General features: G+C 52.3%; 1 protein-coding gene across 4 annotated transcripts in view; it reads left to right on the plus strand.

Annotated features, from left to right (window-relative positions):
• LOC120941697 overlaps positions 1–18,067 on the plus strand; it is a 51,032-nt gene extending 32,965 nt beyond the window's left edge. For 3 of the 4 annotated variants that reach the window (XM_040355255.1, XM_040355254.1, XM_040355252.1), the window contains 6 exons: positions 2,922–3,010; positions 3,456–3,578; positions 4,769–4,915; positions 8,031–8,162; positions 13,167–13,289; positions 17,864–18,067. In XM_040355255.1, coding sequence (XP_040211189.1) covers positions 2,922–3,010; positions 3,456–3,578; positions 4,769–4,915; positions 8,031–8,162; positions 13,167–13,289; positions 17,864–17,878 — 629 coding nt within the window. In that variant the 3' untranslated portion in view covers positions 17,879–18,067. The remainder of the gene's footprint in view (positions 1–2,921; positions 3,011–3,455; positions 3,579–4,768; positions 4,916–8,030; positions 8,163–13,166; positions 13,290–17,863) is intronic. The other variant, XM_040355253.1, reaches the window with a different exon arrangement.
• The last annotated feature ends 6,023 nt before the right edge of the window (positions 18,068–24,090 follow it).

The following is a 24,090-nucleotide window of genomic DNA, read 5'->3' on the forward strand; positions in this document are numbered from 1 at the left end:
GACGTCCATATTTTGCATGGGCTGCGCCACCTAGAGACCAGCTTTATCTTTACGCCGGCGTATGTGTTACGTAAATGGCGTAACTAATTGCGACGGGCATGCATACGTTCGTGAATCAGCGTATCTTGCTCATTTACATATTCAACGCGGAAATCAAGAAAGCGCCACCTAGCGGCCAGCATGATTATTGCAACCCAAGATACAACAGCGTAGGAGACTTACGCCGCTCGTATCTTGGCCAAATCTATGCGTAACTGATTCTATGAATCAGGTGCAGAGATACGACGGCGGCCATTCGGACTTACGACGGCGTATCTGGAGATACGCCGTCGTAAGTCTTTGTGAATCTGGGCCTTTGTTTTTATGAGTTTGGTGTGAAGGAACTTGTGTCCTGCACAGAACCCTGACCTCAACCCTACTGAACACCTTTGGGGTGAATTGGAATGCCGATTGTGAGCCAGTACTTGTATCATGTACCTGGCTAGAGGCTGAGATGACAAGAAGGCTTCCCGTACACCCCTGAAGTGTAGTATACAGAATGGGAGGGCACAGAGTGGCACAGGGTCCGGATGTCCAGGCCCTTCTGGAAGCAGGTTTGGCTGTTAGGACTGTCTCCAGGAAGAGATAGACTGGAAGGCAGCTGACCAGTACACTAGAACACACCACAGGCTGGAAGCATAGTCTGGACAGGTAGTGGTCGGTAGCCAAGGAGACAGACGGCAGACAGGGTAGCAGAGTCGTAGTCAGGAGGCAAGCCAAAGTCAAACCAGGGAATCAGTAGAGACAAGTCATGGTAAGGAACTAGCTGAAGTCAAAACCAGGAATCAGCAGAGACAAGCTGTGGTCAGGAACTAGCCGAGGTCAAAACTGGGAATCAGCAGAGACAAGCCAAGGGTCAGGGACTAGCCGAGGTCAAGACTGGGAATCAACAGAGATAATCCAAGTGTCAGGGACTAGCCAAGGTCAACACTGGGAATCAACAGAGACAAGCCAAGGGTCAGGAACTAGCAGAGGTCAAAACTGTGAATCAACAGAGACAAGCCAAGGGTCAGGAACTAGCAGAGGTCAAAACTGTGAATCAGCAGAGACAAGCCAAGGGTCAGTAACTAGTAGAGGTCAAAACTGGGAATCAGCAGAGACAAGTCAATGGTCAGGAACTAGCCAAGGTCAAAACTGGGAATCAACAGAGATAAGCCAAGGGTCAGTAACTAGCTGAGGTCAAAACTGGGAATCAGCAGAGACAAGCAAAGGATCAGGAACTAGCTGAGGTCAAAAACTGTAAATCATCAGCAACAAGCTGTGGTCAGGAACTAGCCGAGGCCAAAAACAGGGACTAAGCAATGAAAAGAAGTGGTCAGGAACTAGCCAAGGTCAAAAACCGTGAATCAGCAGAGACAAGCCAAGGGTCAGGTACTAGCCGAGGTCAAAACTGGGAATCAGCAGAGACAAGCCAAGGGTCAGGAACAAGCAGAGGTCAAAACTGTGAATCAGCAGAGACAAGCCAAGGGTCAGGAACTAGCAGAGGTCAAAACTGGGAATCAACAGAGACAAGCCAAGGTCAGTAACTAGCCAAGGTCAAAACTGGGAATCAGCAGAGATAAGCCAAGGGTCAGGAACAAGCAGAGGTCAAAACTGGGAATCAGCAGAGACAAGCCAAGGGTCAGGAACTAGCCAAGGCCAAAAACAGGGACTAAGCAATGAAAAGAAGTGGTCAGGAACTAGCCAAGGTCAAAAACCGTGAATCAGCAGAGACAAGCCAAGGGTCAGGAACTAGCAGAGGTTTAAAAATGGTAATCAGCAGAGACAAGCCAAGGGTCAGGAACTAGCCAAGGTCAAAACTGGGAATCAGCAGAGACAAGCCAAGGGTCAGGAACTAGCGAGGTCAAACCTAGGAATCAACAGAGACAAGCCAAGGGTCAGGAACTAGCCGAGGTCAAAACTGGGAATCAACAGAGACAAGCCAAGGGTCAGGAACTAGTCAAGGTCAAAACAGGGAGTCAACAGAGACAAGCCAAGGGTCAGGAACAAGCAGAGGTCAAAACTGGGAATCAGCAGAGACAAGCCAAGGGTCAGGAACTAGCAGAGGTCAAAACTGGGAATCAGCAGAGACAAGCCAAGGGTCAGGAACTGGCCGAGGTAAAAACTGGGAATCAGCAGAGACAAGTTGTGGTCGTAAACTGACCAAGGTCAAAAATAGGAAACAGCAGAGACAAGCCATGCTCAGGAACTAGCGAGGTCAAACCTGGGAATCAACAGAGACAAGTCAATAGCAAAAGGCGGATCCTAGACAAGTCCAAAAGCAGGCCAGGCCAACAATGGGAAAGGTCCAAGTTGCAGAGTAACAGCTGAAGACCATCCTTCCTCGCTCGGTTCTGTTACTTAAATAGGCAGTCTGGTACCAAGACGGGGTCCAGCGGCAAAAAAAAATTGATCCCCCAGGAGGCAATCGGATATTAACAAAGAAGTCAGTGCTACTACCCATACATCACATAGAAAGCAGAGATCCCCGGTGCTCGATCCACAGTCGCTGGCTTAGTAGAGTAATGAGGAAAAGATGATCCGCACTCCGGTCGTTGCTCTTTAAAAAAAAATCGTCATCGCAAATAAGAACAGTTGACCTGTTTCAGCCTATAAGGCCTTAGTCATAACCACAAGGTTATGACTAAGGCCTTATAGGCTGAAACACGTCAACTGTTCGCATTTGCGATGACAAATTTTTTCTAAAGAGCAACGACCGGAGTGCGGATCATCTTTTCCTCGGCAATCGGATATTCCCTGGATCAACAATCTCTGGTGTCTCCTCCGCCTACCCATGTATGGGTGACTCTCGCATGACACAGGTAGATCATACGGCAGACGGAAGTGTAGGTCCAGGACGATATCATTCACTAATATCCTCTCCTCTGTGTTTGGCACCACAGGCTCGTGTAATGACACGGAAAGCAACGACGACTCCCTCCCTGAACTGGAGGAGCCAGACATGAGTGAGCCCAGGACATCGTCCAGCCAGGTACGGCGCAATCACTTTACCGGGTGGAACACCGATCTGTCCAATAAATAGAGGACCAGTAGGGATCATAAATAGCCAAAAGCACCAGGACCCCCTTTAATAAAGCAAACACTGGAGTACAACCTACAAAAAGCACACACAAATATATATATATTTTTTTTTTAGCCAAGACCCTATAGAATAAAAATGTGGTGGTTGCAATTTTTTATGTAGCGCGGTATTTGCGTTGAATGGAACGTAATTTTGTGGATAAGTAGAAAACAACGAAAAATAATAATCTGGGAGTCCATGTCGCCTCGATGATGCATTCTGGGTATTCCAGGAAAGTGGAAGTATATTCTGTACGGATCATCGTGTCTGGAGAGGAAGTATCGCCGGGTAGAGATGAGGCATTAAAATTGCAATGATCCGCTGTGCGTTTTTTTTTCCAATGACGGGCCCCCAGGGGACCATCCATCTCCCCTCCCCCCTTGTGTCTCCACAGAACCAGCTGGCTCACTGTGTGGGTTCCGGAGAGGAATGCGTCAGCAAAGCCAAGCAGAGCCGCAGCGAGAAGAAAGCCAGAAAGGTGAGTGAATAATTCATGAGGCCGGCTGTGCTGAGATTGGGGGAGGGGGATTCTGTAGACGCAGCGCAGGGGGCGGAGTCGGTAACAACATCCACAGAAGAGATAGAGATAGGATGATGAGGTTCCCCTCTACCTCCGAGTCTGCAGAGTTCCCCTCTTCCCCCGAGTCTGCAGAGTTCCCCTCTACCTCAGAGTCTGCAGAGTTCCCCTCTACCCCAGAGTCTGCAGAGTTCCCCTCCACCCCAGAGTCTGCAGAGTTCCCCCCCACCCCCGAGTCTGCAGAGTTCCCCTCTACCCCCGAGTCTGCAGAGTTCCCCTCTACCCCCGAGTCTGCAGAGTTCCCCTCCACCCCTGAGTCTGCAGAGTTCCCCTCCACCCCCGAGTCTACAGAGTTCCCCTCCACCCCCGAGTCTACAGAGTTCCCCTCCACCCCCGAGTCTGCAGAGTTCCCCTCCACCTCAGAGTCTGCAGAGTTCCCCTCCACCCCTGAGTCTGCAGAGTTCCCCTCTACCTCAGAGTCTGCAGAGTTCCCCTCTACCCCCAAGTCTGCAGAGTTCCCCTCTACCTCAGAGTCTGCAGAGTTCCCCTCCACCCCAGAGTCTGCAGAGTTCCCCTCCACCCCCGAGTCTGCAGAGTTCCCCTCCACCCCAGAGTCTGCAGAGTTCCCCTCCACCTCAGAGTCTGCAGAGTTCCCCTCCACCCCGGAGTCTGCAGAGTTCCCCTCCACCCCTGAGTCTGCAGAGTTCCCCTCCACCCCTGAGTCTGCAGAGTTCCCCTCCACCCCAGAGTCTGCAGAGTTCCCCTCCACCCCAGAGTCTGCAGAGTTCCCCTCTACCCCGAGTCTGCAGAGTTCCCCTCCACCCCAGTGTCTGCAGGGTTCCCCTCAACCCCCGAGTCTGCAGAGTTCCCCTCCACCTCAGAGTCTGCAGATTTCCCCTCCACCCCCGAGTCTGCAGAGTTCCCCTCCACCCCCGAGTCTGCAGAGTTCCCCTCTACCCTGGAGAATGGTGTGCAGTCTTCAAATCTACAGCTTGACTTGTTTGTAGAGATGGAAATTCTACGTACAAATATTATTGGCCGAAGAGAAAGAGAAACAAAACGTAATAAAAAGCCCCGACAACCCCTCCCGGCTCCTCTAGTCTTCCTTTGACACCAAGTATTTTCTCCTTCCCCTCCCCACCTCTCTCCAGGCCATGTCCAAGCTCGGTCTCCGGCAGATACACGGCGTCACCAGGATCACCATCCGGAAATCCAAGAACATCCTATTCGTCATCACCAAGCCGGACGTCTTCAAGAGTCCAGCATCCGACATCTACATCGTATTCGGAGAAGCCAAGGTGACCACAAGAACATTTCTTAATTCCGCAAAATTTCAGGATTTTTCAATTTCAGAATTTTTCGGATTTCCAAAATCTTGAATTTCAGAATTTCCGAATTCTGAATTTTTGAATTTTCGTAGTATCGAAATTTTGGAAAATCGAAATTTTGGAAAATCGGAAATGTGAAAATCAGAAAATTTGGATTTTTTAATTTCCAAATTTCCGAATTTTCAAATTCCGAATTTTCGGAGTATCGGAATTTCGGAAATTTGAAATTGTGGAAAATCTGAATTTTGGAAAATCGGAATTTTGGAAAATCGCAAATGTGAAAATCGGAAAATTTGAATTTAGGAATTTTCGAATTTCCGAATTCCCTAATTTCCAAATGTTTGAATTTCCGAACTTCTGAATTGCAAATTTTCGAATACCGAATTATCAGAAATTTGAAATTTTGGAAATTCGAAATTTCGGAAAATCGGAAATTCGAAATTTTGGAAATCGGAATTTCGGAATATTGAAATTTTGGGAAATTCGAAAATCTGAAAATTCGAAAAATGTAAAAAAAATTCGAAATTCGAAAATTCTGAAATGTGAAAATCAGAAAATTGGGCTTTTTGAATTTCCGAATTTTTGAATTTCCAAGTACTAAAAACGTTGAAGCTTGAATGTGAATTTCAAAGCCCTTTGTTGTTAAAAGTCCATTGTTAACGCAGCGGCACAAAAGCAAACGCGTTTTGACCAAGCAGCCGAAACGCATTTGATTTGGTGTCATCGGCAAAACCATGGATTATTACCAATGATAGATTTGGAGATCTACAGTTGAGCTCCAGCATTTGTTGAACACAACGGCTTTCGTTCTTTGTGACGCCATCACCAGGCTTGAAAAAAAACTTGCAGTGGCAGCTGCTGGGAGGTCAGTCCCTGCTGGACACACCCCCAGAACTACATCTCCCAAGAACCCCCTTTCCTTCATCCAGTGGCTGGGTGGGCACTTGGAAGTCAATGCAGCAGCACAGTTTTGCCTTACAAAATGTTCAATTTATGGACATGGTATAGAACAGAGAAGGGGCGTGGGGATGGGTGGAGTTCTGTAGCTGACAACTCTGCTGGAGATTTCAGTACAGAAAAGGCACTGGGTTGTCAGCAAAAGCTCTTGCTGCCTCAGCAATGCATCTTCACCAGCCGGCACTCTGTCAATCCGTGAACCCTACCCCAAGGGTTGTCATTTCCTGGACACTGGGGTGTGTGATCAGAGTGGAGGGACCTGGTGGGGGATCTGGGGGTGTGATCAGAGTGGGAGTATCTGGGGGGGGGGTTGTGATCAGAGTGGGGGGATCTGGGGGTGTGATCAGAGAGGGGGGGTTTGGGGGGTGTGTGATCAGAGTGGGGGGATCTGGGGGGTGTGATCAGAGTGGGGGGGATCTGGGGGGTGTGATCAGAGTGGGGGGATCTGATGGGGTGTCTGGGGGTGTGATCAGGGTGAAGGGACCTTGTGAGGGATCTTGGGGTGTGATCAGAGTGGGGGTATCTGGGGGGGGGTTAGATCAGAGTGGAGGAATCTAGGGGGGGGATCTGGGGGTGTGTGATTAGAGTGGAGGTACCTGGGGGTGTGATCAGAGTGAAGGGACCTTGTGGGGTATCTGGGGGTGTGATCAGAGTAAAGGGACTTTGTGGGGTATCTGGGGGTGTGATCAGAGTGAAGGGACTTTGTGGGGTATCTGGGGGTGTGATCAGAGTGGAGGGACCTGGTGGGGTGTCTGGGGGAGTGATCAGAGTGGGGGTATCTGGGGGTGTGATCAGAGTGGAGGGATCTGGTGGGGTATCTGGGGGTGTGATCAGAGTGGAGGGATCTGGTGGGGTATCTGGGGGTGTAATCAGAGTGAGGGGATCTGGGAGTGTGATCAAAGTGGAGGAATCTTGGGGGGGTATCTGGGGGTGTGGTCAGAGTGGGGGTATCTGGGGTGTGTGGTCAGAGTGGGGGTATCTGGGGGTGTGGTCAGAGTGGGGGTATCTGGGGTGTGTGGTCAGAGTGGGGGTATCTGGGAGTGTGATCAGAGTGGGAGTATCTGGGGGGGGGGGGTCAGAGTGGAGGGGATCTGGGAGTGTGATCAAAGTGAATGAATCTAGGGGGGTATCTGGGGTTGTGATCAGGGTGGGGGAGTATCTGGGGGGGGGGTGATCAGAGTGGAGGAATCTATGGGGTATCTGGGGGGTGTGATCAGGGTGGGTGATCAGAGTGGAGGAATCTAGGGGGGTATCTGGGGGTGTTTGATCAGAGTGGGGGAGTATCTGGGGGGTGATTAGGGTGGGGGGTATCTGGGGGGGTTTGATAAGAATTGGGGTGTATCTGGGGGGGTGATCAGAGTGGAGGAATCTATGGGGGTATCTGGGGTGTGTGATCATGGTGGGGGTATAATCAGAGTAGGGGGGTATCTGGGGTGTGATCAGGGTGGGGGGTATCTGGGGGGGTTTGATAAGAGTGGGGTGTATCTAGGGGGGGTGATCAGGGTGGGGGTATAATCAGAGTAGGGGGGTATCTGAGGGGGTTTGATCAGAGTGGGGGAGTATCTGGGGTGTGATCAGGGTGGGGGTATAATCAGAGTAGGAGGGTATCTGGGGGTGTGATCAGGGTGGGGGAGTATCTGAGGGGTGATTAGGGTGGGGGGATCTGGGAGTGTGATCAGAGTGGAGGAATCTATGGGGGTATAATCAGAGTAGGGGGGTATCTGGGGGTGTGATCAGGGTGGGGGTATAATCAGAGTAGGAGGGTATCTGGGGGGGTTTGATCAGAGTGGGGGAGTATCTGGGGGGTGATTAGGGTGGGGGGGTATCTGGGGGGGTTTGATAAGAGTAGGGGGGTATCTGGGGGTGTGTGATCAGGGTGGGGGTATAATCAGAGTAGGAGGGTATCTGAGGGGGTTTTATCAGAGTGGGGGGGTATCTGGGGGGTGATTAGGATGGGGGTATCAAAGTCCAAGAGTTGGGAGGGGCACAAATAACTTGCCTTGCCCCGGGTGCTGACACCCCACTGCGTAGTTTGCCACCTGCAATGTGCCCCGGGGAACAGAGGGGCCCTGGTCCTGATTGGACGGGCCGGAGGAATCGGATTCCTAACCTTGTTTTCTCCTTCCAGATTGAAGACTTATCACAGCAAGTTCACAAGGCGGCCGCCGAGAAGTTCAAAGTCCCGATGGAACATTCGCCGCTCATCACGGAGAGCGCCCCGACCCTGACCATCAAAGAGGAGAGCGAGGAGGAGGAGGAGGTGAGGATCAGAGAAGAACATCTACTGATAATTCTTCCACTCCTCACATGGTCCTCGGAAGTCGTTCCCGAGATGGACAGAGCGCGGCCTCCTCTCTGCGAGGAACGTCTCTGCCCAAGTCTAGTCAACGTCTTCTGCCACTAGAGACCGAGGAAAAGAAACTGATAACGATCACCTCTCTCGGGAGATCGAGTCTCCATCTAAACAGGGCTGATCCCAGGGTCACAGACGCCTGGGTGCAGAAATATTTCTGGAGCCCCCACATGGTCAGAGACTGCAGACATAATACAGGAGATGGTCAGAGACTGCAGACATGGTACAGGAGATGATCAGAGACTGCAGACATAGTACAGGAGATGATCAGAGACTGCAGACTTAGTACAGGAGATGGTCAGAGACTGCATATTAAATACAGGAGATGGTCAGAGACTGCAGACATAGTACAGGAGATGGTCAGAGACTGCAGATTAAATAGAGGAGATGGTCAGAGACTGCAGACATAATACAGGAGATGCTCAGAGACTGCAGACATGATACAGGAGATAGAGACTGCAGACATAGTACAGGAGATGCTCAGAGACTGCAGACATGATACAGGAGATAGAGACTGCAGACATAGTACAGGAGATGGTCAGAGACTGCAGACATAGTACAGGAGATGATCAGAGACTGCAGACATGGTACAGGAGATGATCAGAGACTGCAGACATAATACAGGAGATGCTCAGAGACTACAGACATAGTACAGGAGATGATCAGAGACTGCAGACATAGTACAGGAGATGCTCAAAGAATGCAGACATACTACAGGAGATGATCAGAGACTGCAGACACAGTACAGGAGATGGTCAGAGACTGCAGACACAGTACAGGAGATGGTCAGAGACTGCAGACATAGTACAGGAGATGCTCAAAGAATGCAGACATACTACAGGAGATGATCAGAGACTGCAGACACAGTACAGGAGATGGTCAGAGACTGCAGACACAGTACAGGAGATGGTCAGAGACTGCAGACATAGTACAGGAGATGCTCAAAGAATGCAGACATACTACAGGAGATGATCAGAGACTGCAGACACAGTACAGGAGATGGTCAGAGACTGCAGACACAGTACAGGAGATGGTCAGAGACTGCAGACACAGTACAGGAGATGCTCAGAGACTGCAGACATGATACAGGAGATGGTCAGAGACTGCAGACATAGTACAGGAGATGCTCAGAGACTGCAGACATACTACAGGAGATGATCAGGGACTGCAGACACAGTACAGGAGATGATCAGAGACTGCAGACACAATACAGGAGATGGTCAGAGACTGCAGACACAGTACAGGAGATGATCAGAGACTGCAGACATAGTACAGGAGATGGTCAGAGACTGCAGACATAGTACAGGAGATGGTCAGAGACTGCAGACATAGTACAGGAGATAGTCAGAGACTGCAGACATAGTACAGGAGATGGTCAGAGACTGCAGACATGATACAGGAGATGGTCAGAGACTGCAGACACAGTACATGAGATGGTCAGAGACTGCAGACATAGTACAGGAGATGCTCAGAGACTACAGACATAGTACAGGAGATAGTCAGAGACTGCAGACATAGTACAGGAGATAGTCAGAGACTGCAGACATAGTACAGGAGATGATCAGAGACTGCAGACATAGTACAGGAGATAGTCAGAGACTGCAGACATACTACAGGAGATGCTCAGAGACTGCAGATATTATACAGGAGATGGTCAGAGACTTCCGCTATGGTCTCCGGCTGCTTTGCTCTCCTCCTCTGACAGGAGGAGGGAAGGAGGATGGACTTGGGCAGGAAACACAGCTCCTGTCAGTTGCCAGCAGGGAGAGCTGCCTCTGCACACAGGCAGGAAAAGGAGGAGGAGGCGGAAGGGTAGCACTCTGGCGCTTCAGCGCCCCCACCTCTGTGGCGCCTGTGTGCGCTGCACCCCGTGCACCTGCCCAGGATCGGCCCTGCATCTAAAGGTCACTGTGAAGATGCCCCTTGTTCATGGCTTAAGCGAGACAACGTCACCAGCACACCATAGATCTCCAGAATGGATCCAAAGCTTTATTCACCTCTCACATTATTACAGAGACTGACCATTTCTTTGTCAGTGGGCAAATGTACAAAATCAGCAAGGGGCCAAACACAGTGGAACCTCGGATTGCGAGTAATGCGGTTAACGAGCGTTCCGCAATACGAGAGCTGAATTTTGATAAAATCCTAACTCGGTTTGCGTGTGTCGTCTCGCGAAACGAGCAGGATTCAGGCCAAAGCAAAGTGCAGTACTGCGTTTGGACTGAGGTGGGGGGGGAGCGCCGGAGCCGATGTTCGGAAAAACTCAGAAAAAATACGTCTTTCCTGAGGTTTGCCGAGCTGTCTTCGGGTCTTTCCGGCTGTTTCCGAGGCTCTCTGGCGCCCCTGGTGGTATTGCATGCCATTGAAGCCAATTTGGAACAAATTATTTTCGTTTCCATTGAAGCTCACAAGGGCTTTGGATTGCGAGCATTCTCTTGGAACGGATTATGCTCGTAATCCGAGGTTCCACCGTACTTTTTTCCCCTCACTGTATAATAGGGTGACAACACTCAATGCTCTGAATCCATATAGATGTAGCATTATCACCCTAGGACCAGAGGTGTACAAGAACTACAGAACATCTTTGTAAGAGGAGATTCCTGGTTGGCTGGTTTTAGTCCCTAGCCCCGCTCCTGTCCTGCTAGCACACTGTTCCCCACCTGCTGAGGCTGAACCCTCCACCATCTTGTGTCCTGCTCCTTGCCAGAGGCCTCCACACGACATTCCTGGCCATAAACCTTTGTATGCCCTGGGAAGGAATGTCCACACAAGAAATAGTTTTGCTGCATCTTATTGGTGGTATTTAGGAAACGCCATCACAAGGACATACATTCCCAACATTACATCGTCAAACAGATTTAGTGGACGGTCCGCAGCAGTCACAGGTGAAAGCATGTGCAGCACCTCTGCAGCAACCTCCCTTACAGTCTCTCCTGTGCCCGGGGCCATTAATACTCTCAGGACTGTAGTCACCTTCTTGCTAGGTACATCTCTCCCAGGACTCTCCAGGGAAGCAGCCTCACACAGGGATCTGTGACCTGGCCTAAAAGGCCTTTTGCAATCCACCTTAGCCCCACCTCTTTAAGGGACAGAATGACTACTGGAGTACAGGTCCACTCCTTCTTGCCTTCAGCCCTGTGCAGGGCCTCCACGCGCCTGGGTGACACCATCCAGTAATAACTGATATCCAACTGCAATGGTGGGGGTGTTGGGGTTGACACCAGAGAGCCTGATGGGGGGTCATGGTGTTGGGGTTGACACCAGAGGACCCGATGGGGGGGGGGGGTCATGGTGTTGGGGGTTGACACCAGAGAGCCATATGGGTGTGGTGGTCTTGGGGATGACACCAGAGAGCCCGATGGGAGGGGGGGTGACGGTGTTGGGGGTGTCACCAGAGAGCCCAATGGGGGGGGGTCATGGTGTTGGGGTTGACACCAGAGAACCCGATGGGGGGGGGTCATGGTGTTGGGGTTGATACCAGAGGACCCGATGGGGGGGGTCATGGTGTTGGGGGTTGACAGAGAGCCATATGGGGGGGTGGTGGTCTTGGGGATGACACCAGAGAGCCATATGGGGGTGGTGGTCTTGGGGATGACACCAGAGAGCCCGATGGGAGGGGGGGTGACGGTGTTGGGGGTGTCACCAGAGAGCCCTATGGGGGGGGGGTAATTGTGATAGGGTGCCACCAGAGAGACCAATGGGAGGGGGTGATTGTGATGGGGTGCCACCAGAGAGCCCAATGGAGGGGGGGGGGAATTGTGATGGGGTGCCACCAGAGAGCCCAATGTTGAGGGTGCCACCAGAGAGCCCGATGGAGGTGGTAGTATTGATGGTGACACTAGAGCATCCAATGGGGGGTTTATGGTGTTGGGGGTGTCACCAGAGAGCCCGATATGGGGGGGTTATGGTGTTGGGAGTGACACCAGAGGGCCTGATGGTGGTGGTAGTTTTGAGGGTGACACCAGAGAGTCCGATGGGGGGGTAATGGTGTTGGGAGTGACACCAGAGGGCCCGATTGTGGTGCTAGTGTTGAGGGTGACACCAGAGAGCCCAATGGGGGGGTTGATGTGTTGGGGGTGCCACCAGAGAGCCCAATGGGAGGTAATGGTGTTGGGAGTGACACCAGAGGGCCCGATGGTGGTGGTAGTGATGAGGGTGACACCAGAGCGTCTGATGGGGGGGTTGATGGTGTTGAGGGTGCCACCAGAGAGAGAGCCCGGTGGGGGGGTAATGGTGTTGGGAGTGACACCAGAGGGACCGATGGTGGTGCTAGTGTTGAGGGTGACACCAGAGAGTCTGATGGGGTGACACCATGTTTTACGGCACCAGGTGACACAACCCTAGTGACGCCACTGCCTCCAAGTGCGGATTACGTCTGTGCTGGTGTGGGGAGTTTGGCCCATATGCCCCATCTGCTGCTAGGGCTCCTCCCAACCTGCCTTACAACAGGGTGCCGACTTACCCATGACATCACTGCAAGAGCACTCTACCTAAAAGGGACCTAGTGCCTAACCAGACACTATTCTCGTATAGAGCCACCTAGTGGCAAAGTATCTAACTGCACCTGCCTACACCCCTGCCCAATAACAGGGGGTCTGGTACTCTGTCGTCCAAGGAATGGAGATAGGGAGAGCTTATATTATTGGTTAGCAGATACGCGACGGTGCCATTAATTGTTCACCCCCCCATATCTGCTAATGTGCGTGCCAAACCCGCATGGTGCTGCGATTCTAAAAAAAAAGGGTCAGGGATATCTTTAATGGATTCCTCGTGCATTAAAAAAAAAGAAACGCGTTGCCCTACGCGCATGCGCTCCGTTGCACCCGCATGGCGTGAAAGTAACTCGAACCGTTGGGCCAGCTTACACTGCGGTTCCACCTCGAATTATCACCATTCCTCTTGTACTTGCAGGTTGACGAGAGCGGACTGGAAGTCAGAGACATCGAGCTGGTGATGGCGCAGGCCAACGTTTCCCGAGCAAAGGCAGTGCGGGCGCTCCGACACAACAACAACGACATTGTAAACGCCATCATGGTAAGGGTTGTGCTCCGCCTTGTCCAGTCTCTTAGTGTCACCGTTATAGGCCAGGAGACCAGAAGTTATAGTAGTAGACAGGCTCCCTCCAACCAGCAACCTTGACGGGTGATGTGGGCTTACCAGGGGGTGCGGGGTCCAAGTACCACCCAGTATTCTCCAAAGCTCCTGATATCGGGGGTGGGTTTTGCTTTGTTAGTACCAGGTCACGGTCCTCAGGATTGCCCCTCTAGGAGGGTCTAAGCCAGGCATGTCCAAAGCCCGGCCCGCGGGCCAATCGCGGTCTGGTTTTGAACGGCACGCCTGGTTATCTAAACATATATATCTTTTGTGGCCCCCGCCCCGGCGATCTCCCAGCGCCGGGGCCACAAAAAATATATAAGGCTGGCTGCCTTGGAAGGGGCAGGTAGGAGGCGGGATGAGTGCCGTGCACACAAAAGGAGTACTTCCTGTTTACACAGCAGCCTCTGTAATAGGAAGTCCCGTCCCCTGCGCTGCCATTGGGCGACTATTCTGTCCATCAAAGGAGGCGGGACTTTCTATTAAAGAGGCTGCTGTGTAAACAGGAGATTCTCCTGTAGATAATCTTTGGCTCTCGTCCTGCCCCCCCCCACCCCCTCGAAGGCTGCACTGATGACAACGGTGGGTGCTGCATTCCTGGCAATGGTCAGTGCTGCATTCCTGGCAATGGTGAGTGCATTCCTGGCAATGGTCGGTGCTGCAATCCTGGCAAGGGTGAGTGCATTCCTAGCAATGGTGAGTGCATTCCTGGCAATGGTGAGTGCTGCATTTCTGACAATGGTGGGTGCATTCCTGGCAATGGTGGGTGCATTCCTGGATATAGTAGGTGCATTACTAGCAATGGTTGGTGCTGCATTCCTGGCAATGGTGGGCGCATTACTGGCAATGGTCGATGCTGCATTCCTGGCCAGGGGCGGACTGACAACTCATGGGGTCCCCGGGCAATAGGAGATTATGGAGCCCCCGGGCAATAGGAGATTATGAGGCCACACAGTATACGTACACGCACTCTGAAATGGTACTGAAGAGGCGGGGCAGTTATAATCTTGGGATTTAAAAAAAAAAAACACAGATTTTTTTTACATACTGTCCCTGGTTTTACTGAGGCTGGCAACCCTGATGGGGCCCCCTAGTGGCATAGTGCCCGAATGGTCAGTCCGCCCCTATTCCTGGCAATGGTGGGTGCATTACTGGCAATGGTCAGTTCTGCATTCATGGCAATTGGGGGTCAACAGGGGGTCTCATCTCTTCACCACACAGACACAAAGGCAAACAATTCTTGTTGGGTAGTGTATTGGTTGCTCGGACGAACACGCTTAGACCAAATTTTAATGGTTCAAAGAATGTCAGGCAAAATGGTCGGCCCCCCACGCATGTTCACTTTATCAAACCTGGCCCTCTGGTGCCACCAGAGACACCAATGGGAGGGTGTGATTGTGATGGGGGTGCCACCAGAGAGCCCGATGAAGGTGGTAGTGTTGATGGTGACACTAGAGCGTCCAATGGGGGGGGTTTATGGTGTTGGGGGTGTCACCAGAGAGCCCGATGAAGGTGGTAGTGTTGATGGTGACACTAGAGCGTCCAATGGGGGGGTTTATGGTGTTGGGGGGTGTCACCAGAGAGCCCGATGAAGGTGGTAGTGTTGATGGTGACACTAGAGCGTCCAATGGGGGGGGTGATGGTGTTGGGCGTGACACCAGAGGGCCTGATGCTGGTGGTAGTGTTGAGGGTGACACCAGAGAGCCCGATGGGCAGAAATTTGATGATGTTGAGGGTGACACCAGAGACCCCAATGGGCAGAAATTTCAAGAGCGAGATATTGGCTGAAGAGAGCACAATAATCTGGCAAACAGAAAGTGTAAAGGGCGTGGCTTACATAAGATGCTCATGGGAGGAGCAAAGAGCTCAAGGTTCACGAGAAACAAGACACATGGCAAGGTTGTCTAAGGAGTCGGGCAGGGAACTGCCACGCATCTCGGGAAGAAGAGATACTGGCAGACACAGAATAGGTTGCAGGTTCAGATCCAGGTCCTGACACTTGGCTCTATAGCAGTCCAGGCCGTCAGCACTCTATAAAGGTGGAGGGATCTTAAAGCATTGATTAGCACTAATAGGTGGCATTGAGTGGCACGGATAGGTGGCATTGAGTAGCACGGATAGGTGGCATTGAGGAACACGGATAGGTGGCATTGATGAGCAAAGATAGGTGGCATTGAGGAGCACCAATAGGTGGTATTGAGGAGCACCGATAGGTGGCATTGATTAGCACTAATAGGTGGCATTGATGAGCAAAGATAGGTGGCATTGAGGAGCACCAATAGGTGGTATTGATTAGCACTAATAGGTGGCATTGAGGAGCACCAATAGGTGGCATTGATGAGCAAAGATAGGTGGCATTGAGGAGCACCAATAGGTGGTATTGAGGAGCACCGATAGGTCACATTGATTAGCACTAATAGGTGGCATTGATGAGCAAAGATAGGTGGCATTGAGGAGCACCAATAGGTGGTATTGATTAGCACTAATAGGTGGCATTGAGGAGCACCAATAGGTGGCATTGAGGCATTGATTAGCACTAATAGGAGGCATTGAGGAGCACCGATAGGTGGCATTGATTAACACCGATAGGTGGCATTGAGGAGCACCAATAGGTGGCATTGAGGAGCACCAATAGGTGGCATTGAGGAGCACCAATAGGTGGCATTGAGGAGCACCAATAGGTGGCATTGAGGAGCACCAATAGGTGGCATTGATTAGCACTAATAGGTGGCATTGATTAGCACTAATAGGTGGCATTGAGGAGCACCGATAGGTGGCATTGATTAACACTGATAGGTGGCATTGATGAGCAAAGATAGGTGGCATTGATGAGCAAAGATAGGTGGCACTGTGGAGCACCGATAGGTGGCATTAATGAGAAAAGATAGGTGACATTGAGGCATTGATGAGCAAAGATAGGTGGCATTGAAGAGCACCAAAAGGTGGTATTGAGGAGCACTGATAGGTGGCATTGAGGCATTGATTAGCACTAATAGGTGGCATTGAGGAGCACCGATAGGTAGCATTGATGAGCACCGATAGGTGGCATTGATGAGCACCGATAGGTGGCATTGATGAGCACCGATAGGTGGCATTGATGAGCACCGATAGGTGGCATTGATGAGCACCGATAGGTGGCATTGATGAGCACCGATAGGTGGCATTGATGAGCACCGATGGGTGGCATTGAGGAGCACCGATGGGTGGCATTGAGGAGCACCGATGGGTGGCATTTGTAGTGATGTACTAGAGTGGTTAGATAATTAATTAGCAGTTATTATAATGAAGTAAGTAATCTTCTGCAGCAACCCGATTCTTCCAGAGAGATGAACTTTATTGACTTCCAACACAAAACAAAGTCCAATACTTGCAACAGATGACACAAATCCAACAGAGTAGTAAACACGAGGAGCACCGATAGGTGGCATTGTGTGGGAGGAAAGGACTGCCGATAACTGGCAAGTCTGCTTACATGCGATCAGCTACATGGTGAAGAGCCGCTGTGATCGGCCCTTTACCGTTATCTGTGATCAGCTGTCACAGACCATGTTGAATGTGCACCCCAGGTGGGCCTGTCCCAGAACTGGAAGGTCCAGGTTCGGATGGAATGGGGGGGTCGGCTTAATCAGGGGGGGGGGGCACATCATGGTTTCTTGCACTGGGGCCCCTGAAGAGTCTAGTTACGCCTCTGTGCTAAGCCAGTCATCAAAAAAGGACGGGTAAAAAAAAAAAAAAAAAAACGCACATTGAAGTAAATGGGTTGCCCTATAGAAGACATTCTGAATCACATGAAAATCACGAATAGGTGAGTATAGACCTCTATCCTTTACAGGGTAGTTCGTATAGGACGTAGAGAGTGGTTGGGAACAGGTTTCAAGCTCTGATAGTATTTGACTGACTTCTACTTTAAAAATCAGAGGCGGCCCTTTAATTAGGCGGTCACCTAAGGCCTCGCACTCACAGGGGCATCGTGGCCGCCCAACTTGCCCAATGCATTACCCTAGTGATGAGGGACAGGGGACCTTAACGTTGCTGTGCTCAGGCAGTGTTAAGAGCCCTGACTCAGGAGTGGGAGGGCCGCCAGCATCCCTAACAATCAGCGATAATAAAATCGGTGACACCACCCCTTGTGACATCAATGACCCAGCATGCCCTCAGTCAATGACGTCACAAGGGGGCGGGTTCACCAGGTGACATCACCGGGTGGCCCCCGCCCCTTAGTTATTAAAGAGCAGGATCTGGGGGCCGCCTTGTTAAAGGGGAGCTTTTAGATTCCGATAAGCCCCCCTGTCCGCAGACCCCCACAACCACCGACCAGGGTTGTGGGGAAGAGGCTCTTGTCCTTGAATTATTTTTCCCCCATCATGGGCGTGAGTGGGGGCCCCATGTTAAGTTTTGCCTAAGGCCTCACAAAGCCTAGAGCCGCCTCTGTTAAGAATAATGGAAAGTTCTGGTGGAAGGTCGGAGTGTTGCTCCCGAGGTCGCTGATTTGCATCTTTCTTTTTGTTTTGTAGGAACTGACTATGTAGCTGCGGGTCAGACTGGACCTCCTCCTCCTCCTCCCCCTCCTCCTCCTCCGAGAACCTTCAAGCCTCTTCTTCCTGCCTCACTCTGTATAGTGCACAGCTGATCATTAACTACCCCTCTGTATTAGACATATACTCCGACTAGGATGCACCAACTATGCTGCTCAATAAACCGTGCTGATTACATCCACATTGTGCCTGGACTTTATTTATGGAGAGGGGGGCGGCCTCCCAGCTCACAATTCTCAGGATTGCAACTCAACACAGAACAGGTACGGCTGTTGTCCGCTGCTCTTCCCCCCCCTTGGGGCGGGTACGGCTGCCAGCCGCTGCTTCCCCCCCTCCCCCCGGTGCGGGTACGGCTGCTGCTCTCCCGCCGGGGCAGGCACGGCTGCCGGCCACTGCTCTCCCGCCGGGGCGGGTACCGGCTGCTGCTCTCTCGCCGGGGCGGGTACGGCTGCTGCTCTCTCGCCGGGTGGGTACGGCTGCTGCTCTCTCGCCGGGGCGGGTACGGCTGCTGCTCTCTCGCCGGGGCGGGTACGGCTGCTGCTCTCCCGCCGGGGCGGGTACGGCTGCCCTACCGCCGGGGCGGGTACGGCTGCCGGCCGCTGCTCTCCCGCCGGGGCGGGTACGGCTGCCGGCCGCTGCTCTCCCGCCAGGGCGGGTACGGCTGCCGGCCGCTGCTCTCCCGCCGGGGCGGGTACCGGCCGCTGCTCTCCCACCGGGGCGGGTACCGGCTGCTGCTCTCTCGCCGGGGAGGGTACGGCTGCTGCTCTCGGGGCGGGTACGGCTGCCGCCCGCTGCTCTACCGCCGGGGCGGGTACGGCTGCCGGCCGCTGCTCTACCGCCGGGGCGGGTACGGCTGCTCTCCCGGCGGGTACGGCTGCCGGCCGCTGCTCTCCCGCCGGGGCGGGTACCGGCCGCTGCTCTCCCGCCGGGGCGGGTACCGGCCGCTGCTCTCCCGCCGGGGCGGGTACGGCTGGCGGCCGCTGCTCTCCCGCCGGGGCGGGTACGGCTGGCGGCCGCTGCTCTCCCGCCGGGGCGGGTACGGCTGGCGGCCGCTGCTCTCCCGCCGGGGCGGGTATGGCTTGCGGCCGCTGCTCTGCCCCAGGGCGGGTACGGCTGGCGGCCGCTGCTCTACCCACTGGCTACATTCTTCAGACCGATGCTCCGGGATGGCGGGTCAGGAACATCAGAGGGCGCCGCAGGGCCAGCGGTTGGGCACCCCTGACCTACTAAATCGGGAGCAGAGTAAAGTGCGTGATCACTGATTTCCTAATCAGTGAACTATTCTAATACCCCTAAACTGCCACTCTTTTACTTACTGGACCTTCCCTAAATCTGTGGGCCCCCTCGTCCTTTTAATATTTTTTGAGACTACGCCAGGTTCTCCCCCAGCTTACCCCCCGCTTACAGAGCGGCCTTCACAATTTGGACCCCAAACCCCATCGTACCCACCAATGGAATGGGTTCAGCACTCCACCAACACTCCCTTTGTCAAATTACAACGTTACGAGGAAAAAGGGAACTAAATCGTGTTTTTTTTTTTTTTTTATATATTAGCCCGGATTGTCCTGTCATCCTATAGATGAGAAGAGAGCAGACACAGACACAGACTCGTGTAGATGCACACATTTATTTACAGATACAAATAATACATACAAAATAAAGCATATAGACAGCCAAGTAAACAAAGTGTATAAAAGCACTGGATAAAAACTGGAATGAAAAACCACAAAACACACAACCCCCCCCCCCCCCCCCCCGGCACGCACGCCAATGCTCAGCAATCATAGAAAATAAAAAAAGCCTTCAATGAAACGCAATTCACTGATCTAAAATGGGGGAGAACCTTCAAAGCCAGCCACAAAACATTCTGATTGGACAGTAGGGATCAGCTAATGACTAGAAGGGCCAGTAGGGGGTCATTCAATGAGCAGAAGGGCCAGTAGGGATCATCCAATGACTAGAAGGACCAGTAGGGGTCATTCAACAAGCAGAAAGGCCAGTAGGGGTCATTCAATGAGCAGAAAGTCCAGTAGGGGTCATTCAATGAGCAGAAAGGCCAGTAGGGGTCATTCAACGAGCAGAAAGGCCAGTAGGGGGTCATTCAACGAGCAGAAAGGCCAGTAGGGGGTCATTCAACGAGCAGAAAGGCCAGTAAGGGTCATTCAAGGAGCAGAAAGGCCAGTAGGGGGTCATTCAAGGAGCAGAAAGGCCAGTAGGGGGTCATTCAACAAGCAGAAAGGCCAGTAGGGGTCATTCAACGAGCAGAAAGGCCAGTAGGGGGTCATTCAAGGAGCAGAAAGGCCAGTGGGGGTCACTCAAGGAGCAGAAAGGCCAGTAGGGGGTCATTCAATGAGCAGAAAGGCCAGTAGGGGGTCATTCAAGGAGCAGAAAAGCCAGTAGGGGTCATTCAAGAAGCAGAAAAGCCAGTAGGGGTCATTCAAGGAGCAGAAAGGCCAGCAGGGGGTCATTCAAGGAGCAGAAAGGCCAGCAAGGGGTCATTCAAGGAGCAGAAAGGCCAGTAGGGGGTCATTCAAGGAGGAGAAAGGCCAGTAGGGGTCATTCAAGGAGGAGAAAGGCCAGTAGGGGTCATTCAAGGAGGAGAAAGGCCAGTAGGGGTCATTCAAGGAGGAGAAAGGCCAGTAGGGGTCATTCAAGGAGGAGAAAGGCCAGTAGGTGTCATTCAAGGAGCAGAAAGGCCAGTAGGGGTCATTCAAGGAGCAGAAAGGCCAGTAGGGGGTCATTCAAGGAGCAGAAAGGCCAGTAGGGGTCATTCAAGGAGGAGAAAGGCCAGTAGGGGTCATTCAAGGAGCAGAAAGGCCAGTAGGGGGTCATTCAAGGAGCAGAAAGGCCAGTAGGGGGTCATTCAAGGAGCAGAAAGGCCAGTAGGGGTCATTCAAGGAGCAGAAAGGCCAGTAGGGGGTCATTCAATGAGCAGAAAGGCCAGTAGGGGTCATTCAATGAGCAGAAAGGCCAGTAGGGGGTCATTCAATGAGCAGAAAGGCCAGTAGGGGTCATTCAAGGAGCAGAAAGGCCAGTAGGGTTCATCTAATGACTAGAAAGGCCAGTAGGGGTCTGGGTGTCCCCCTTGATAACCGATTACTGTAAGCTCAATGTGTACCCCTTATTGTCCAGATTCAGGGATAAAATTCAGATATGGAATAGACTGAAGATGTCACTGGCGGGTAAAACCAACCTTATCAAAATGATACTAATGCCGCAACTGCTGTACTTCCTTCATAACGCGCCGATTGTTATCACCCTAAAAATATTTCGTGTAGTCAACTCTCTCTTTCGACAGCTGCTGTGGCACACTAAACCCCCTAGGATAAAGCTAGAACAGCTCCAGCGCCCAAAGAAGGGGGGAGGCCTGGCTCTGCCCAATCCATGGTTGTATTATCTGGCGGCACAGCTGCAACACCTAATAGGGGTCATGGATCCTCTGCCCACGACCTCCTCGGCTAGGCTTATGCTGCGGGGATCTGGGGCAGCCTCGATCCCTGAGGGGTTGGAGGCCCGCAGGTTCCATAGATCCAACAAACGTATGCCCACCTACGCTCTTGTCCAGAAGGTGTGGAACAAGGTCAGGCAGCTTCAAGATGTGTTGGGGTTTACTGAGTTTAGTCCCATTTGGGAGAATGACGCATATGTGGAACTGGCCAAACTTGACCAGGGCCACAGATGGAGATCCGTGGGGATTACGCACCTTAGGCATATTTTTCGGAGGGGGGCTCTGATGTCCTTTAGTGAGCTGAGGTCCAGATTTAACTTGCCACCCACCATGCAGTTTTATTATATGCAATTGCAGCACGCAGTGCAGGCCCAGGGGGTAGCTGTAGAGTGGGTTCAGTCCCCCACACCCGTTTTCCGAATGTTAAGTTCCGCGCAGGACACCAGGGGCATGATATCGCAATGCTACGGCATGCTTTTGGCGTCATTCCTTGAGGGGTACCCGATGAAGGTGGCGGAACAGTGGGAGACAGACTTGGGACCCCTGGAGGGTGAGGCATGGGAGGAGGCGCTGCAGGCCGTTAATACCTGTTCACTAAATGTATCACAGAAAGTCTCCCAGCTCTACATACTGTTAAGGGTGCACTTCACCCCGGTCAAACTTTTTAGAATGGGCAGATCTCCGGATCCGCTATGTGGTCGCTGTAGGGCGGCTCAGGGGGATCTGATTCACCTGCTCTGGCGATGCCCCAAGTTACACAGATACTGGACTGAGGTTCTGGCTACGCTGAATTCGGTGTTCCAGACCAACGTCCCTATGGAGCCGCTCCATTGCCTACTAGGTGTCCTGGAGGGGGTGATTGAGGAGGAAGGCACCAGGGTGGCATTCGCTAGAGCTCTATTTCAGGCAAGAAAGCTCATTCTCATACATTGGAAATCAAGGGAGGCGCCTTTGCTAAAGACCTGGGTCCAGCATATGGGTAAGACACTGCTAATGGAGAAATGTATCTACCAGCATAGAGGTAACGCAGGGAAGTTCCTTAAACTTTGGGATCCCTGGCTTGCGATACCTGGCCTAAGCCCTTTGGAATTGGTGCAAACTAGGCTACTTGGTGGGGTTTAGTGGCATAGGACATGTGAGCACTGTTGTGTAGTAAAGTCTATGATGTATGACCAGCAATTCTGTTGTAATAGACTAAAATGTATTGATGCAAGATGTCATTCTGTTTATCGTATTCCTGTAACAGTATGTTTTTTGAGCAATAAAAACCTTTTGATTCAAAAAAAGAAAGGCCAGTAGGGTTCATCTAATGACTAGAAAGGCCAGTAGGGGTCATTCAACGAGCAGAAAATCCAATAGGGGTCATTCAAGGAGGAGAAAGGCCAGTAGGGGTCATTCAAGGAGCAGAAAGGCCAGTAGGGGGTCATTCAAGGAGCAGAAAGGCCAGTAGGTGTCATTCAATGAGCAGAGGAACCGAATCATCATTTGGATTCTCCAAAATAGAGAAAAGCAGAGGGTCGGTGAAAAAACAGAACATTTGGGAACCCGGGCAATGGTGATCCATGAAATGTATGAGTTACGTCCATCACCACTGGACAACAAGAGAGAACTCGGAAGGAAGGCAATTTCGATTTCCTGCCGACCACCAGACAACATGAAAAAAGACAATTGAGTTAAAGGGCAGAGGTGGGCAGAGGGACATTGGCGCACACCATGCAGTTTAATGGAGAAAACCTGAAGCAGGTTTGCGGCGCATTTAGCTAAGGGGCATTGGTCTCCAAACTGTGGCCAGAGACGGCCCTTTGCTTGCCTTTATCTGGCCCTTGGGACACTTTTACTCCAGTTGACACCAATAATGGAACACCATTGATGGAGCATTATTCATCCCATTCATATCAATGGGGCGCTAGTCCTCCCCCGCTGACACCATCAATGGGGCTCTAGTCCTCCCCCGCTGACACCATCAATTGGGCTCTAGTCCTCCCTGCTGACACCATCAATGGGGCTCTAGTCCTCCCCCACTGACACCATCAATGGGGCTCTAGTCCTCCCCCGCTGACACCATCAATGGGGCGCTAGTCCTCCCCCGCTGACACCATCAATGGGGCGCTAGTCCTCCCCCGCTGACACCATCAATGGGGCGCTAGTCCTCCCCTGCTGACACCATCAATGGGGCTCTAGTCCTCCCCCGCTGACATCATCAATGGGGCGCTAGTCCTCCCCCGCTGACATCATCAATGGGGCGCTAGTCCTCCCCCGCTGACACCATCAATGGGGCTCTAGTCCTCCCCCGCTGACATCATCAATGGGGCGCTAGTCCTTCCTCGCTGACACCATCAATGGGGCGCTAGTCCTCCCCCGCTGACACCATCAATGGGGCGCTAGTCCTCCCCCACTGACACCATCAATGGGGCGCTAGTCCTCCCCCACTGACACCATCAATGGGGCTCTAGTCCTCCCCCGCTGACACCATCAATGGGGCGCTAGTCCTCCCCCGCTGACACCATCAATGGGGCGCTAGTCCTCCCCCGCTGACACCATCAATGGGGCGCTAGTCCTCCCCTGCTGACACCATCAATGGGGCTCTAGTCCTCCCCCGCTGACATCATCAATGGGGCGCTAGTCCTCCCCCGCTGACATCATCAATGGGGCGCTAGTCCTCCCCCGCTGACACCATCAATGGGGCTCTAGTCCTCCCCCGCTGACATCATCAATGGGGCGCTAGTCCTTCCTCGCTGACACCATCAATGGGGCGCTA

Source organism: Rana temporaria, chromosome 5, assembly GCF_905171775.1.
Source record: "Rana temporaria chromosome 5, aRanTem1.1, whole genome shotgun sequence".
NCBI lineage: Eukaryota > Metazoa > Chordata > Amphibia > Anura > Ranidae > Rana > Rana temporaria.